General features: G+C 34.1%; 1 protein-coding gene across 20 annotated transcripts in view; it reads left to right on the forward strand.

The window, feature by feature from the left end:
* Nucleotides 1–15,859, forward strand: part of PPIP5K2 (diphosphoinositol pentakisphosphate kinase 2) — a 49,222-nt gene extending 33,363 nt beyond the window's left edge. For 5 of the 20 annotated variants that reach the window (XM_041471111.1, XM_041471110.1, XM_041471109.1 and 2 more), the window contains exons 22-31: nt 472–579; nt 663–779; nt 1,421–1,594; nt 3,929–4,102; nt 5,323–5,392; nt 7,468–7,587; nt 8,443–8,505; nt 12,316–12,447; nt 13,976–14,104; nt 14,704–15,859. In XM_041471111.1, the coding sequence (XP_041327045.1) occupies nt 472–579; nt 663–779; nt 1,421–1,594; nt 3,929–4,102; nt 5,323–5,392; nt 7,468–7,587; nt 8,443–8,505; nt 12,316–12,447; nt 13,976–14,104; nt 14,704–14,807 (1,191 nt within the window). In that variant the 3' untranslated portion in view covers nt 14,808–15,859. Of the gene's footprint in view, nt 1–471; nt 580–662; nt 780–1,420; nt 1,595–3,928; nt 4,103–5,322; nt 5,393–7,194; nt 7,377–7,467; nt 7,588–8,442; nt 8,506–9,091; nt 9,235–10,117; nt 12,286–12,315; nt 12,464–13,975; nt 14,105–14,703 lie in introns of those variants that run through there. The other 15 variants (XM_041471115.1, XR_005955430.1, XR_005955433.1 and 12 more) reach the window with 15 other exon arrangements.
* The last annotated feature ends 1,508 nt before the right edge of the window (nt 15,860–17,367 follow it).

Raw genomic sequence — 17,367 nt, forward strand, 5'->3', positions numbered from 1 at the left:
GTGACTATTCATTTAAGTAGTTTGGGATGTGACAGTTGTACCTCCTCTGTATACTAGAAAGCTTCGTTTACTCTGTTTGGCTGATATCTCTGTTAGTGTGATATCTAAAAACATTTTTCACAATATACTAGCTGAAATGAATTTATTGCAATGATAGCAGTTCTCTTCAGGAGAAACAGTGAAAACAGTGCTTCTGTCTACATATCACCATTGGCAAAAAAACATGAAAGACACACTGAAATAACCTATGAAAAGTTTGCTCTTCACTTTTCAGTCATTTGATAAGCAATTTTAAGTCACTCATGGAGGTTCATAATTAGTTTTTTTCGTTGTACCTGTGCATTTTCCTTTACTATGATGAGCTTTGCACTTTTACTATGAAAATCTGTGTAAATGGGGGAAAAATGAAATCATCAGTCTTTTTAAAGAAAATAGCTGAGTTTTACTTGTTGATTTTTTTTTCTCCATAAGGAGTCAAAAGATGAACAATGGAAACGAGCTATGGATTACTTAAATGTGGTCAATGAACTCAATTACATGACACAGATTGTTATCATGCTCTATGAGGATCCAAACAAGGTATTTAAAAATGGATAAAATATCTTCAGAAATTAGTAGTGCTGAGCTGTTTTTTAAAGTACAAACCTGTTATTTTACTTCAGGAACTTTCTTCAGAAGAACGTTTTCATGTAGAGCTGCATTTCAGTCCAGGAGCTAAAGGCTGTGAGGAAGATAAAAATTTACCATCTGGATATGGATACAGACCTGCCTCCAGAGAGGTAACAATTATGCCTTTCTGTAAAGCAAAACTTAGGTTTTTTGGATATGGGTGTACCTAAAACAAACACTTTAAAATGGTTATGTAAAAAATACAAGTGTGGGTTTTTCTTTTGGTAGAAAAATATGCAGTAAAGATAAGTCCCAGTATTTTCTATTTTGAATGGGCACTGAGGTGAAAGACACAGATAATTTGGATGTTCTAAATCTTTGCCAGAATTTTTACTATAAATACAAAATACTCTTAAGTGATATCAACATCAGAGTGTCACATGAATAATATTCTGGGAACTGGAAGACACATTTAAGAAAGTAGTTTGGCATGTTTATGAATACATATTCTTGAGGAAGGATTGATATTTTCCAAGATATATGTTCAGATAAGTGGAGTTATGATTGCTTTCTGAGAATGGAATGAGAGCAAAGCTTGGCTGGAATTCTTCTAAATAGAAGAACAAAGAAGAAACAGATCATTATATAGATTATTAAAGTCTAGAACAGTTTCTTCAGTAATATGTGATTTACATCTTGTATTTTTAAAATCAGCTTGTTTTGTGTTTTTGCAGAATATTTACTTAAGAGCCACTTCTGTCTACTAGAAGGTGTGCAGACAAATTGATAATGAATTATATATTTTCTGTAGAATGAAGGCTCAAAGAAAACCTCTCATAGAAATGATAGTGATGAGGAGGTACACGCTCCTAAACGAGATGAAACCGATCGATCAATAATGATGTTCAAGCCAATGGTATCAGACCCAATTCACATACACAGAAAGTCACCCCTTCCAAGATCCAGGAAGATTGGTTCTGTTGAAGTAAGTGTTTGTGTTCCAGATCATTTCTGTCAAGGACATTAATTTTTGCTTGCTTTTAAGAAAACAAAACCAAATGTAATTCTGCTTTTGATTATACAGAACTAGTATGATAGGTCTCACAGAAGGTTTGCCCTTACTCAGTGGGAAATCCTCCATGGCAATAATTTCTCTGAAGGGATATATTTTTTTATAAGTATTACTATTCTGTGATAAGACTTACTTCCTTTTTTTCTAAGCCATTCTAGAAAAGTTGATATTTGAAAATGAAGACTCTTTCAGTCTAAACCTACATCTACAAACTAACATACATTGCTTTTCTATTCATCCTTACAAGAGAGCTACTACTGGGAATTGAGCAAACTTTCAGGGTGATTGTGCTGAAAGGGAGCAGAGGGATTAGGGTGGATGGGGAGGTGCAGGACGTGAGCCATCTTCTGCTGTATTTGCTTTCATGTGGAGTGAAAGTGACTCCACTTGTCAAGCTTTTGAAGGTAAGAAAGATTAAGTGGAAGCTTCTTTTTAAGTGGCTGGTGTTTGTTTCATGAATTCTGTTGGTAACATCTTGAACAATCTAGTTTGCTGTCTTGAAAGCCATGACATCTAGGTGTGCTGCACAGATATGGCTTAATGTCACAGAGGTGGGGGGATGCACAGCTGTATCACTGATACCATTGGGATGGTTGAGTGGGAATTCAGATGGTGCATAGAATCACTTCTGTGATATTAATGCTAGAAGCAGACTAACAGCTTCTTATTGCCTCATTTTCAGTTGCTTAAAACCATCAGAAATGAAGATTCACACCAAAAGCTTTTTCTTTTATGTTTGTGTTGAGAATGAGTTGTCTGTATGCAGTAAAAGTATTACAGATTTGGAAATCACTTGGTTATTGGCAGTATGGAGAGAAAAGGATGCATGATTCCCTTCTGTAAGGATATCTGTATAACTTCACATGACTTCCATAAATTAACAGACATAATAAATGTTAATGTCTTACATTTTCTATTTCAAAGTTTTTTCATAAACAAATGCTCACAACATCAATATTTTTGATTTTTAAAATCTGTTTTTGCAATGATCATGCAAACTCCCCTCCTAGCTATGAGTTCACTTATGCACAGCTTAATAGTCTATAACTTCACCTTTCAACCATTTTCATAAATTATATGGAAGTTAACTTTCACAAGATATCAGAAGGACAAATTGCCAAATTTTGACTGTGCAGATAATATATGTTAAAATGGGATGTGTTTCAGCATTTAGAGCTTGCTTTTTTGCTGAAAAGAAACAGCTAATTTAGAGAAAACATACACTTTAAAACATATTTTTCTTATAAGTAAAGTAGGAAGTTCCATCTGGCCTACTGAAATCTGCAAAACTAGTATTTGGAATATTTAAACTAAACAGTATTTTGGAGCAATTTTAAAAAGTCACTGCAACTTAAACTGCAACTGCCTTGAACTTTTTTCTTTTTTTTTTTTNTTCCTCCTGTAAGGTAATTCTGTTTTCACCTATATCCGTTAATTTGAAAGGGCACTGTCAGGTGTGAGATAATATGTAAATTTTAATCTGGGTTTTAGTCAGCAGTATTTACAGAAGGAATGCAACTGTGACTGAGTCATGAAAAGAAAAAAAAGCTGAGTTATAGTGGTAAACCAAGAATATAAAGCTCATTGACATTGGGAAGCAAACTGTATTACAAAGAATGTTATTGCTAATGATATGTAATGATGTAGATATGGAGGGGTGCTTAGACTGACACTCCCTTGAAGTCCTGATAAGGTGCCCAGTATCAGATAACTTTTAGGACATTTTTAAGTTTGGAAAACTACTACCAGTCAATTTGGTGCTACTATCAGTGAGTCAGCTGTAAAGTGTCAAAGGAAATTTTAAAAATTAAAAATAAGCATTCGGATAAGCTTATAGACTAGAAATGGAAACTATTAAGTAATAAATAGGAAAGTTTAATGTACTTAGGAGGAGAAAAACTATTAAACAGTATGTCAAGGGTAACAGAAGTTCTGTTTCCAACATATGAAAAATTCTTAAAATTATTAATTATTGATAACAAATGTTTTCTCTCTTATCTAATATTAGTCTACTAGAAATTTGATTGAAGTGTTGTAGTAAAAGGTATCGTTGGATGAAGAGATAAAAATGAAACTGATAACTTTCTAATGTTGGATTATTACTCTTTTCTATTGCTGTTTAATAGTTTTAAAGGTAGTATGTAAAAGGGTGCAAGCAGATTGGGTTTTTTTCTTTTCTGTTCATTTGGCTCTGTTGAATCTAACTTTGCATGCTTTGCTGTTTTTTGCCCCCTTTCTCACTTCCAGGAAGAGAGCCCCCTGAGTGTGTCTAGCCCAGAGTGTATTGGTACCTGGCTGCATTACACCAGTGGTGTGGGTACTGGGCGTCGAAGACGCAGATCAGGGGAACAAATCACTTCTTCCCCTGTCTCCCCTAAATCACTGGCTTTCACATCCAGTATTTTTGGCTCATGGCAACAGGTTTTTAAACTTTACTTCATTAAACATTTTATGCATTCCAAGCAACAACTGTCTTTAAGGACATCTAATCCCTTGTTACGGATTATGTTTCAAGCAATACCTTCCACTTTTTAAAATTACGTGCCAAGAATGTTTGGGGGAAAAAGATGAAGTGCATGTTTCTCCACTGAATGTGTTACACGCTTTCATAAACATTTGGTTTCTTTATAGGAATTGCAAATGTTACCACAGTAAAAAAGACTTAGTATACTGCCTAATGAAAGAGAATTATGCGTTGGTTTAGTTGTCCTTTAAGACTTTAAAACCAGCATTGCTTAATTGGGTGGTAGGTAAATTTAAAAAATTTTAAAATAATTGCAACTGATTCAATTTAAAATAATTTATTTGGTACTTCATGTTGCTATTCAAAACTTGTTTTGCATATATCATATTTTCAGTGGCCTGGTATTAACTGTTGCAGGGAAAAAACTCCAGCACTAATAATTCTTGCCATCTATATCCGGAGGTGTCTGAAACTCCCAACACAGTACATCATCCATTGACTCATACAATATTTTGAAGATTGCTCCTTGTAGTGGGGGGTGAGGGAAAAGCAGGGGAAAAAAGAAACAGTAAATGTTTTGGAAGTACTAGTGAAGATCTAAAGCTATTCAGAATGTCAAGATATTGTTTACATGTAGGACAATGGATGGTGTTCTGTAACCATATCCTTTTAGTTTGAAAATCTTCATAATTTATTGTAGAAAATTCCAAAATTATATACATTGGAAAAGTTTATATCAGCAAAGGCTGTGAGCATCTGAAGATGATACTGATTGAGCCTGTGCATGGTCAGTGATCATATGGTGTCCTCAATAGCTTGTCTGTCTTTCCTTCCCTCCCCTCCTTTTTTCAATACAGGCGCAGTTTAGGAAAGTGCATTTGGTAAAATGAAATAAAATGTCTCAAATATTTGTTCTCATATCAGTCTTGGTCTGTGTCCTTTCTCATTCTGAATGCTTGCTTTGCACCACTTCATTGCAAGGAACTCATATGTGAAATGGACTCCCTTCAGAAGGGGATATTGCATGATCTCTCATGTTTCCTTTACATATTTTTACTAACACTTATCATACAGCTTATTAACACCTGTCTGTCTGAAGCAGGCTGCTGTATCAAGTTAAATGGATGTTTCATGCTGTTGTTCTACTTTCCCTTATTTTTCTGTTTCTTACATTCAGGTCCTATCAGAAAGCAATAGTAACTTACGAACACCAAGAACTATTCTGGAACAAAAGCAGAGTGGTCTAGGTATGTGCCTACAGTTGAAATTTTGTTTGATGTTATCAGCTTTTCATCTGCCTGCTGATCTTTATAGTTGTATATTGTTTGAATAGCTTTTTTGTTGACAGGACCCAATAGTACATGTTATCAATAACTTATGCTGAGAGTCTGCCTATGGACTGGACAATTCTTTTTGCAAAAAAGTTTTAAAATAAGTTATAACTGAAAAGAGCAAACTGTTTGAGACCCTTTGTACTACTGATTTTGTACTGCTCACAACAGGTACACGGGATTGTTTTTTAACATAAAGTAGATTTTTAAGATAATGTAGTTTCTGCTTAAGCTTTTGGATTTTGCAAGAATATTTTGCATTAAAATGGCCTGCTCTGGAAACAGTTAAAACACTTTCTTTAAAATTTCTGTTTCCTATTGTGGGCAATTGATGAAAGTGAAGACATTTTTCTGAGTGATGGGGCATGGGGAACAAACATAAAGTTTCTTGATTATATCAGGGGTTTTGCACATACTCCTCTCCTAAAATTAATTTCTTCTTTTCAGCATTAGTATAAATCATGCTATAATTCAAAGGCTTCTTTAAAATTCTCTTAATTCAAGTGGTGCTTTTCTATTTCTTTATTAAAACAGGCATACATATGACTCACATGCAAAAAAAAAAAAATGAAATCATGCACTGCTGTAAATCAATATTGCTTTTTTTTCTGTGTGTCTTTTCATGGGAAATAATAAGTATAAATAACTGTATCACCTAGATGCATAAACTTAGAAGTAGCTTTTCCTTTATTTGCAAAGATATGTGTTTTTTGAATGTCTAATCTTTCTGTGATACTTTTCTTCCCATTATATTTTTCCCATAGCAAAATGCATACAATCAGGTGCTCTTGTTTACTGAAGTCCTGGATTTTATTATGTGTTTGCTAAAGTTAAATGAATATTCTGTTGTGTGACACAATATGACTTGTAGAAGTTGATGTATTTCCATGTAGATTAAGGTATTATATTTGGTGTGAAAGGCTTTTGCCACAGACCAGGCACCAATTTATTTTGGCTGATTGGTCACATGTGCTAGTAATGTTTCCCCCTCACTGGACTCTTATAAGTTATGAAAGGAAGTATTGCTGGTTTTCAAAAAACATCTGCTGTTACTTATCTAAAATGTAAAAGATAAGTTCTCAGTGAAAAATTGCTTCTCCTTTCAACTAGTAGTAAAATGTGAAGGAAAAAGCTTGCAACTTTTTTCCCATTTTGTTCATTGTTGTATGTAAGTTTCATTAATGGTTGATGATTGCAAAAGTTATTTTTATATTTTTATCTGTGGCTGTCAGTGATTTCTTTAAATTCCCATTCTAATGGCAAGAATGCATGAGTTGTAACAAAGTACTGTCACTTGCATGGAGCTGTGCAAAAGTCTTCTCAGTAAAGGAAGTCAGGTTAAACTTGATGAAACTTTTGGGTTTTTTCAATTTGTAACATTGTTAGTAATGATAGCTGAAATCTGAATAGAGTATTTCCAATTCGTTCAAGATTTTGTTGGAGTTAGAATTATTTCCACATACTAAGTCTGTGGAACTGCATGAGTACTTCATAGCAGCCTGTCATCTCAAAGGTTCATTTGGATGAAAGCAATGAGCAGCATTTTTCCAGTTTATATTTGTTTCAGGAATACAGGTATTCAAAGACACAACTTTCACATCATCATCATCATCAATCATTATCATTATCAATCATTATCATCATCATCTGCATTTTGTTTTGTTGTTTTGTTGTTTTGTTTACATTGATGCTAACTGGTAATTTTTTTTTACCAAAAGTGAAAACAGGACAAGAACTCATTTTGTTAAAGCCAGTCCTCTCTTTGCATATATAACAGAGTGTGCTGTTCATGAGTAGAAGCACAATAAATTACGATAGTTTCAGCCTACAAGTCCCACTCTGACATTACAAGCATATTGTGAACCTGTCCAAGGCACTGCCAAAAGCTGCCTTTTGTGTGGTAAGAGCCATGTGCTTGCATGCTGCATGCATCCCCAATGTGAATGGACGAACACCTGGTTGTTGTATGTATTTTCTCTAACTCCCATCAGGGTCTCACTGTGCGGGCCTGTTTAGCACCTCAGTGCTCGGGGGTTCTTCAAGTGCACCTAACCTACAGGATTATGCTCGTACTCATCGTAAAAAGCTGACTTCTTCTGGCTTCATAGATGGTATGTGCACACTCTAGCACATGCACGCACGACCCATGTGCCACATTGAACTTCTAAAGATTTTACTGGAATCCTAGAATCTTTGGCCTTAGTATTAATTTTATGAGTTTCTATTGTTTCTTTATTGCCCATAGCTTGCTTATGTTTAACTTAATAGCATAGTTAATTCTTGTTTGTCTTGACTTGAACACCAGATCAGACTTGTAATGTGCGCCAGGAGATTCTAGCAAGTGCATTTTTTAAGTAAACTGAAAGTTTTGTTTTTAAATTCTTTAATCATTTTAAACTCTGTTTTTTTATCACTGCTAATTGATCTTGAAATTAAATAAATTATTTGGAGCATATACAAGGAATTAAATTATAAAGTAATAAGTTAAATACTGATGGTGAAAATTTTAGGATTCCTGACCTTTTTTTTCGTGGGGTTTGGATTACAAAGGAGCAGGAGATTCTCAGTTTTGGATAATCTGGCATAGAGAAGAAACTCACTCACTAGATTTCAGAATGTAAATATACCAAAACACACCTTCATAACTGAGGTGAAATAGTATTCATGCTGTTTTCCCCCACACTTCACTTCTCACTATTCAACTCTAACCTGAATAACCTTGTATGCCAGAATCACTAGCTCATTCTGCTTGTTTTCATGCACATCATTACACATCTTGTAGTTACCAACAATCCAAATTTTCTTCTTTTTAATATCTACTTAGATTTTAGCCCTTTTCCTTGGTCCCTTCTGCATGCAACTCACTTCTCTCATCTTTTTTTCCTTTCTTCTTCCTTTTCTATTTTAAAATCTCCCACTTTTGGTAGCTGTTACAAATTTCAGGTACCTGTTTTTCTCTTTCTCAGACACCACACGCGGTTCTGCTGTTAAAAGATTTTCTATCTCATTTGCTCGACACCCAACCAATGGTACGTTTTGCTTTTATTTTAAAACCAAAATCAAACCAAAAGGTTTCTTGCTTCATCCCTTTTATTTTTATTTCAAATATGGGGTGTACAGTATCATCCAGCCGTCTGTCGTTCCTAACTTCAAGCACAATTCCAAATATATTTGTAATCATTAGATATCCTAAATACTTTCTTTACCATTCATTAGTATAAATACAACATCAAAATTCATTACTTAGAAAAATCTGAGAAAATATTTAAGTACTACTGTTAATCATGATCTCTCTAATAAATTATTCTCCCAGAAGTTCTTGTGTGATCAGACTGTATGGTACAAGATACAGATAATGAAATCTGATCTTACTAGACATACACTTCTTAATAGCTGCTGTTTCTTCTTTGTCCTTCTCCTGCTAAGCTGATTCTCTGAGCCTGCCCATTCTAAAATAAATCACTGAATTGACAGCTGGAGTTTATGACTATCTTCTTGAAGTGATGCTAAATTACAAAAACTAAAGCAGAAACTTTGGTTCTGTTCCTGCTAAATTGCTATATTTTTTATGGGACAAAAATTTATTTTACCTTATCATACTTCTCTGTTCATCAGATGTGCAAATTACTTAAATATTGCACTAAAAATCACAGCAAGAGAGCTGTGACTTCTTGAGCAGCATTGACCTCTTGAGCTTCAAGAGTGAGAGTTAACTGTCTTCAGTTTGCAAAATTTCTCGTTTAACACAAAGGACAGAGGTATGTCTTTTTCTTCCTCAGCAAAATATTTTGCACCTCCCTTTCTTCATGATTGAATAGGCCCCAAATATACTCAGGATCAACTGGACCTGAATGTAGCTTTTCCAGATTTCTTCACTGCAGTTTTAAAATGTGCATGACTGCTGGCTGATGATAGTGATATTGAAATTGCAGTGGAAATCATCCGTATTTTTATGTTCGATTCAAAATATATTTGCTTTGAAAGTTTAAAAATAAATACTTGAGTTTTTGTTTAGCGTTGCTTAGAAGCAGAGTAGTATTTTGTTACATTCATTTTAAATCCATAGTGCCTTTTTTGCACTGCAGTGCTTTGTGAAGGAAAACTGTAGTAAGGCTAAATTTATTTTTAAGATGTGTTTCATCTAAAATGCCAAATCTAATGTTTTATCTCAAAGAGGAAAAGTCAGGAGTCCATTTTTTATGTTACGACTCAAACCAACCAATATTCCCAAAACATACAAGATCAGAAAGTAAGAACTGCATTTGGGAATCTGCAGCTAATAATAGAATTACTTTTTGTTCCATTTAATCACTTTTTGTGATTCCATTCCTTAAAAAAAAAGGATCTAAATAGCTTTTAATGATCACACTGATTGTTCTGATTCATTTAATGCAGCAGTTTTGCCACACATCTTTGACAAGATTAATGCATGCAGTATGAACTCCTATGAACCCTAAGTATATTGCAGGTTTCCAGGGGTTCTCTACTAACATAACGCCATGTTGATGTTGTTATGTCTATCCTCTGGACTATCATTTTAATTATCCTTGTCCCTTTCACTCTGTGTTTTTCTTACTTTTATGTTGTTATCACACCCCCCTAACTCATTTCAGACTACCCCCCCCCCCCCCCCATCTTTAGTTCAAGGAACATGGTGAAACAAGTATCTTCTGAAAGTGCTATACCTTATTTTCTGGGCCTCTGCAGAACACCCACACCTCATTAGGTGCTGGTCCATTTCCTCTGTGGAATTTCTAGGCTCCAGTGGTATGTCTCTACAGTTTTTGAATCTTAAGACAGCAGGATGGCTTTTTGGCTGCGTTAACCCTTTCATTGGCTTGCCTTTTGATGCTTTAAGAATAAATACAGGCAAAAATCAAAGGCTGTTAGTGTACAGGAAATTGCATTCTTAAAGGGATACTGTCGGGCTTCTTCATCATAAAATTTAAAATTTATTTCTTATACCATTATAAAATATTTATCATATTTATTTGACATTCAGATAAAACACTACACATAGATTTCCAGATTATATTTTAAGCCATGTCCCTTAGAAATAAAGATACTACAATGACATGCTGGGATATGACTAGCTGACAGCAGAATTGTCAAAACTCAACAAAAAAATTTGGAGGGGAAATTCCTAAAACGAGAACATTTTATTTCTTCTCTTTTTTCTTTTAAAGGGCAGTAGTGCATTTTGGAATTCCTCTCTGGTTCTCTATAACATGCAGTATAACAATAATAGTTACTAAAAAGTTAACCTGACATTGTCCCACTTCATTAATTGCAAAATTAGAAAAATTAATTCTCATTCAAGTGATAGTAACTTTGTCAGGGAAAAGAGAAATCTTACATTTTACTGTAAGGCAAAGAAAGGGTTTGCGCTTTACATGCATGCATATAATGATTTAGGATGTTAATATGTATGATAAGCATCTTAGTGCTAAAACTGAAGGCTAGCTACTGTATTTTTAAGAGAATAGAAATTAATAGTACAGTGGTGTTTCTTTTGTACACAAAACCCACATTTTCATGAAATGCAACATTTTGTTTATAATTTAAGTGAAGCTGACATAAGTGTACCTCAGTTGGTTGAAGATTTGTAGCAATGGTCCCCAAATTTTGAATACGGCCAAAGTGGGTCTAAATATAAGTATAGACATTTGGGGGTTGAAATCTTGCTGAATTTCTTCTTTATGCAAAGTGCTGATGGGGAGTGAATGGACAACACTGGATATCACAGGAACATTGTTGCTTATTATTTTATGGAAAAGAACAGTTCCCAGTCATAATGCTATCTAATAAATGTACCTTGAACTGAAATTCTAAACATTATTTCATTCACTATTGCTTCATTTAATTGTCTTAGAAGAAATTTACAGTATTGAATTGCAAAGTTGTAATGTTACAGCTGTATGTTGAAAACACTAATGGACATGTTTTCCTCTTCTGAAATGCAACTGGATGAAACGCTGTTTATTGAGTTACCAAACTTGAGTCACTTTAGAGGACTGCAAATTTTTTTTAGCCAAGATGTTTAAATGCTTTTTAGTCTATTAGTAATATGGATATGCATGGTTAGTGTATGATCAATACTAACATAGAAAAGCAAAGTCCAATAAATTTTTAGATTTTTGGGTTGCTTTACTTACCTGTTCCAATATATGAAACTTCTAGTCTTTCAATACTGTTTTTAAATGCATAAAGGTAGGTGCATATCTGTCTCAGAAAGTAAAAGCATGTAACCTCAAGGTATAAAAATGCTAACGGTGGTTTTCCTTTGATATTTAAAGGCAACAATTTGTTTTCACAGAATACTGAAGATGATAGAACGTGAACTCTGCAAATTTATTTCTTGGAAGATACAGCATTTTTAGCTCTTGTCTGCTAACAAAATAGCTATCCTACTTTCTTGCATGAATGAGTTACTTATGTAGTCTTGTGCCAGGTATCAGAGTGAATAGGAGAAATACTACCTTTACCTTTTCCTGACCTTTTTTTTTTTTTTTTTTAAGTGATCTGCTAAGTTTGTCTTAAAAGGAGATTATCTTTCATGAACTGATTTGGGAGTAGGGCACAGTTCTCATGTTGGAATAATTTATGTGTACACTCGTACTTCATGTGTACATGGGACTTGTATCCCACATATTGTATCTTTAGCTGGAAACTGGCTCATCTTGTTCCAACTCCTGTAATATTTAATTTCCATTATTTCAAGAGACTTACGCCTGTACATGCTCAAGTAAACTAGGCATTTTTAATCAGGCATTAATGCAGTACCTTATATCCTGTCTTATGTTTGGAAATCTCTTTTTTTATTATTTTTTTTCTTTTAGGTTTTGAACTGTATTCGATGGTGCCTTCTATTTGCCCTTTGGAAACTCTACACAATTCCTTGTCTCTGAAGCAGGTGGATGAATTTCTTGCTTCTGTTGCTGCTCCATCAAGGGAAAATCTGCAGGATACATGTACTGGTTATAGTTTGTAATTATGTTATGTTAATTTTAAGTTCTTAACTGTTATCTAGTTAATCTTTGCAATGTTTGCAGCTAACAAGTAAACAAAGGATACTGCTTTTGAAGAAAATGAAAATGTACATAAACCATAATTTTACATTTTGCACTATCGTTTTTTTCGTGGGTATGGACATATATAATTCATTGAAGTAACGTCTCTGTTGGCTGAGGTAGTAAATTAAAGATTTCATTAAATTATAGTTAGTTTATTTCTTTTATTATTACACTGACTTCTCTGTACTGTCCACACTCAGCTGAATTACAGGTAATGCTTTTCAGGGAGCATGCAGTATTCCCAGCTTTATACTGTAATGTTGTGCTGTCAGTAACCTCAGCAGAATAGTGTTGCATTTACACTTAAAACTTCATTATTTCCTGTTTCTTTCAGTATTACTTGGGGTTTCACCTGTAGAGTGCTTTGCAGTTACTTAGCTTTTTAGCAGTTTGTGCTGCACGTTTAAAGTTTAGGTGATCTTGAAAGGAAATACAGCTGAATTCTATCCATGTGCATGTGTCTGGGGAAATGATTTCCCATTGTGATTCTACTGCTGTGTCTTTGGAAATAGTTCCAGTTAGGTCAGATTTAGCACATAATAGGATGTGTCAGGTGATTGAAAATCATTCTTCCTAAGGAAGTGTCTAAAGACTTATGCTTTGATCAGGGAACTTGTACAGTATATATGTTTGGACTTATCCCTTTTTTCAACTACAAGATTTTTTAGGTTTTTCCCATTATTTTTTACAGTTTAGATTTTAATCAGCAGTTTATTTGATAGGTTAGGCCTCCTATATTTAAGAAGGAATATAAGCAATTTAAGAAAATTGATGTTACTGAAAAAGAGCTTAGAGAGGCTTGTAAGTATATGAAAATTCTCAGCTACTTAAAATGTCTTTTTATACTGGTTTGGAAGTTTGTGTATCTGCAAAATCAGTTCAGAATTGAGAGTATACAAGATGAAGAAATAATGAAAAACAAAATGTGTCATACTCCTAGCATATGGTTGTCACCTTTCTACCAAGGAGTGATTGGAAAATAGACCTGATACAATTAAAGTCATAGATGCTTAGTTCTCCTGCTTTCCTGTACTATGTGGAGGTTGTCTAGAGATTAATGCATTGTGTGCACTTTTTATAGACATACTGGACTTAAAGCCTATTCAGGTGCAATCTTCATAACCTATGAGAAATAGCACGAATGCTTTTGCGAGTCTTCTGGCAAGGCACCTGTTACTGAAATTCTGCCTTAACAGCATAAACTTATTATGTTGCTTTCTGTGGTGAAAAAGAGATTTTAAGATTTGTCTTTCATATTGTAAGGTTTTGACACTAGAGTCAAAAATTGGTAGCTGAGCAGCTAGTTGTATAAATATGGTATCTGTTTTGCTGGATGGTTACACAGTCCTGTGGCTACAGTTTCTGACATCTGGTTTAGGTCAGAATATTTTTATTATTAATGATTCTTTTTCCCCCATCATTTCAGCTTCTCCAACTTACATGATGCCCCTTTCAGGAAGAAAAATTTCTTTAAATACATTTACCCCTACAAAAATTCAACCAACTCCACTTGAAACTTTGTCTGAAAGGCTAGTGGTGGAAAAATTAACCTTATGTAAGTAAATTCTGTCAAAGGCAGAATGACTAACTTGATTATTTCCAGCAGTATAATTCTTCCTTATATATTACATGATTTCATAGGGCAGCTTTTTCTTAACATTCCCTACATAAGTAGAATAATTTTGTGGGTCAGTAAGAACTCAATAGCATTGCACAAAAAGCTTTAAAACTGTGTTAATAGTTACTTTCTCTTATCCTCTGAATTGTTTCATTTTCTGTGGCCTGAAGTTCATGAGCTTTTGTTTTGAAGTATGACAGCTATCTCCAAGTAAGACAAAGTAAATTTATTTTTTAAATGGCTAAATTTTTAAGATGTTTTCTGAACACCTAATGTAGAGCTCTGTGACTCTGTTCTGAATAAAGCTGCCAGTAATTATGCATCCAATCATTAGTATGTTCAACAGTCTGAACTGTTGGCCCGCTAGACTGTCTGCCCTTGGATGGGGGGCAAATTTGCCTTGGATTTCTGATTTCATTAGATAGTGTGGCTTATTTGTTTCTGTGCTGGATAACATGCATTTTTCTTGCCTGTGATGCTTTTTAGCATGGATATTAAGTGTAAACCTAATATATCTTTTCTCTCTATCTGTACAGCTACCCTTGGACGTCCTGTTAATGTATCTAATATTAAACCATCTCTTGAAGAGGCCTCTCTAGATGCAGAACTTTGTGGTGAAACTCTTTCTGAGAAGAAATGATCAGACAAAACTGGAAACAACTTCTTAAATGGTTCTTTAGTGTGCATTCAAGCAAGTTACAGAGCTGTCAAAAGCCATTCATGTCTGCATCTGCAATTCATAGCGCACTTAAAAATCTTTATAAATGGTTAATGTGCACAGTATTTAGGTCAAGTGTCTTTTCTCATTTTCTAAAACATAGTATACTTATCAGTTTGATGAATGTCACAGCTTTTAATGGAAAAGCTGCACATGAACCTTTTCCGTGTCTTCAAATATCTACTGTAAACATGTACAAAAACAAGATGGTATGTATTACAGTGGGTCTGTTGTCGTCACTGTAATGAAAGCATTGTCTATTGTCAACATAAACTTCTATTTCCAGGAGTTTATAATCTCCCTGTGAATTTCTTCTGTGTGCTGAAACAGAACACGTATCTTGACTTTTTTTTAATTTAACTACATTTCCAAAGAGATCTCTTTTCCCTGGTTTGGAGATAAGCAGATATTTTCTGCATTTTAGTTACATCATATATGCTGCAATAATTAGGCATGATGGAGTGAGTTCATGTATCAGCACTTTTGACCACTCTTTTTTTTTTTTCCCTGTGTTTACATCAGACCTGTAACATTCAAATCTACCTTCTCTTTTATTGTTTAGTAGACGTGCTTGTATACAGATACCTATATATCATCCAGCAGATAAAACTGTCTTTTATATGATTTTATCAAAACCTTATTTTGCTTACTAAAAAAGACAGTTTTACTTTCCTTGCCATGTGTTTCTAGAAAAAGGTGATACTAAAAAGCAGGTTTTGTAGAATGAGAAATGGTTACAGCCCGTCTGCTACTAGGTTTATTCTAAAAATGGTAAATATTCCACCTATGCTTTATTGTCATCCTTTCAGCACAGAGAGAGAATGTGGACTACCAGAACTCAATGCATACTGTTCCAAAATACTCGGGATTCATCATGGCCTGGGAATTTTCATACCTCCCTCCTTCCAATCTACTGGTTGACAGCAACTGTGAAAAAACCCCCACAAAACAAAACAAAACAAAAAAAAAAAGAACCCAAACCAACCAAAAAACACCAACAAACAAACAAACAAACAAACCCTACCCAAAAAAGCCAGGAAAAAATCCACAAAACAAAAGGAAAAAAATTAAACATTTTATGAGATGTAAGAAGCATTTCTTACAACAATGAACATGGAGTTATGGTGTTATTTAGAATAATTATCCAGTCTAAGCAATTTTTGTATTTTTTTTCCTGTGGCATAAAAAAATTACTGGGTTATGAGTACCCCAAATGTATGAAAATACATACCACTTGTTCAAGTGGCTGAGTAGTAAGAATGGACTTCATAACTACAAGTTAGGTAATTCCTTTCATGTTTAAGCTGCAGAAGACATCTTATGAGTAAAATGTTTAAGTAGGGCTCTTGTCTCCAGAGCCAGTGCAAGTTGCACTAGTTACATTCACTACTTACTAGTTACATTCATTTTGTCACAGGGTCTTTTTTCAGTGTTTACCATACATGAAATGGCTTCAGCAGACGATTTCTAGTAATGCTGATTAAATACCAAAAATAAGAAGGGTTTCACAGCTATATACTTCAAGCATTTAATTTTTCATAGTGTAATTGTGTTATTTACAATGTTGGTCTTGCATACAACTGAATGTGCCCTTGTTTACCATTTAAAAAGAAAACCTAAAAATTTAAGTATACATATCATTCCAGTCAACCAAAGCTGTGGCATAACTTTTTTTATCTGCTTCTAAATAAAATCAAGGTCACTGGCAACTTCTCTCTATTGTGTTTTCTTTTAAAAGCACTGTGAAATATAGTGAGTAGCTGACAAAGTCATCTCAGTGGAAAACAATTTACATATAAGCCAATAATTTACAAATAAGCCAAAATTACTCTCGGTTGTAAGGATGTGGCATAAAAGAAATGATGGTATAATTTTATACTGAAATCACTCCTCAAAAAAATAAGTGGCAGTCATACATTCTGCAGTGCTTTGTTGTGTTCCAGAATGGTAACATCATATACAGGACGATTGTGAGTGCTCTTCTACTTGCTGTTGAGACTGCAATAGGACACCATGTGTACTGTACAGGTTTGAAACTATTTTTAATTCCATTTTTTGTGCAATAGCACTCTCTCTCACATTAAACTTTTTTGAACTATACATCCTATTCTAACCAGATTTGGCAGAGGTCAAAGAATATGTTTACACAAAATCAGTGGTCAAAATATGACTCTGACTTCCAAAATATTATCACCCCGCAATGTAGTTTAAGTAATTATTTCTTAGCATTTCTTAAAAAATGAAGCATCATTAAAAAACAGACCAAACCTCAGAAATGTGTGAAAACTCCTAAAATTAATTTAAATCCTGTTTTATGTTTCTTTATTATAATCAATAAATTTCAGTGATGTAAATATCCAAGCACGCAGAGGCTATTAAGGGAAAGCAGATGTGCTTCCAAAGTTCCGTTTTGTAGTAATCCATATCAACAAGACTTGGGAAGTATGCATACAAGAAATAATTATACATATTATTATACATT

Source organism: Pyrgilauda ruficollis, unplaced genomic scaffold (genome assembly GCF_017590135.1).
Source record: "Pyrgilauda ruficollis isolate IOZ18807 unplaced genomic scaffold, ASM1759013v1 scaffold257, whole genome shotgun sequence".
Classification (NCBI taxonomy): Eukaryota; Metazoa; Chordata; class Aves; order Passeriformes; family Passeridae; genus Pyrgilauda; species Pyrgilauda ruficollis.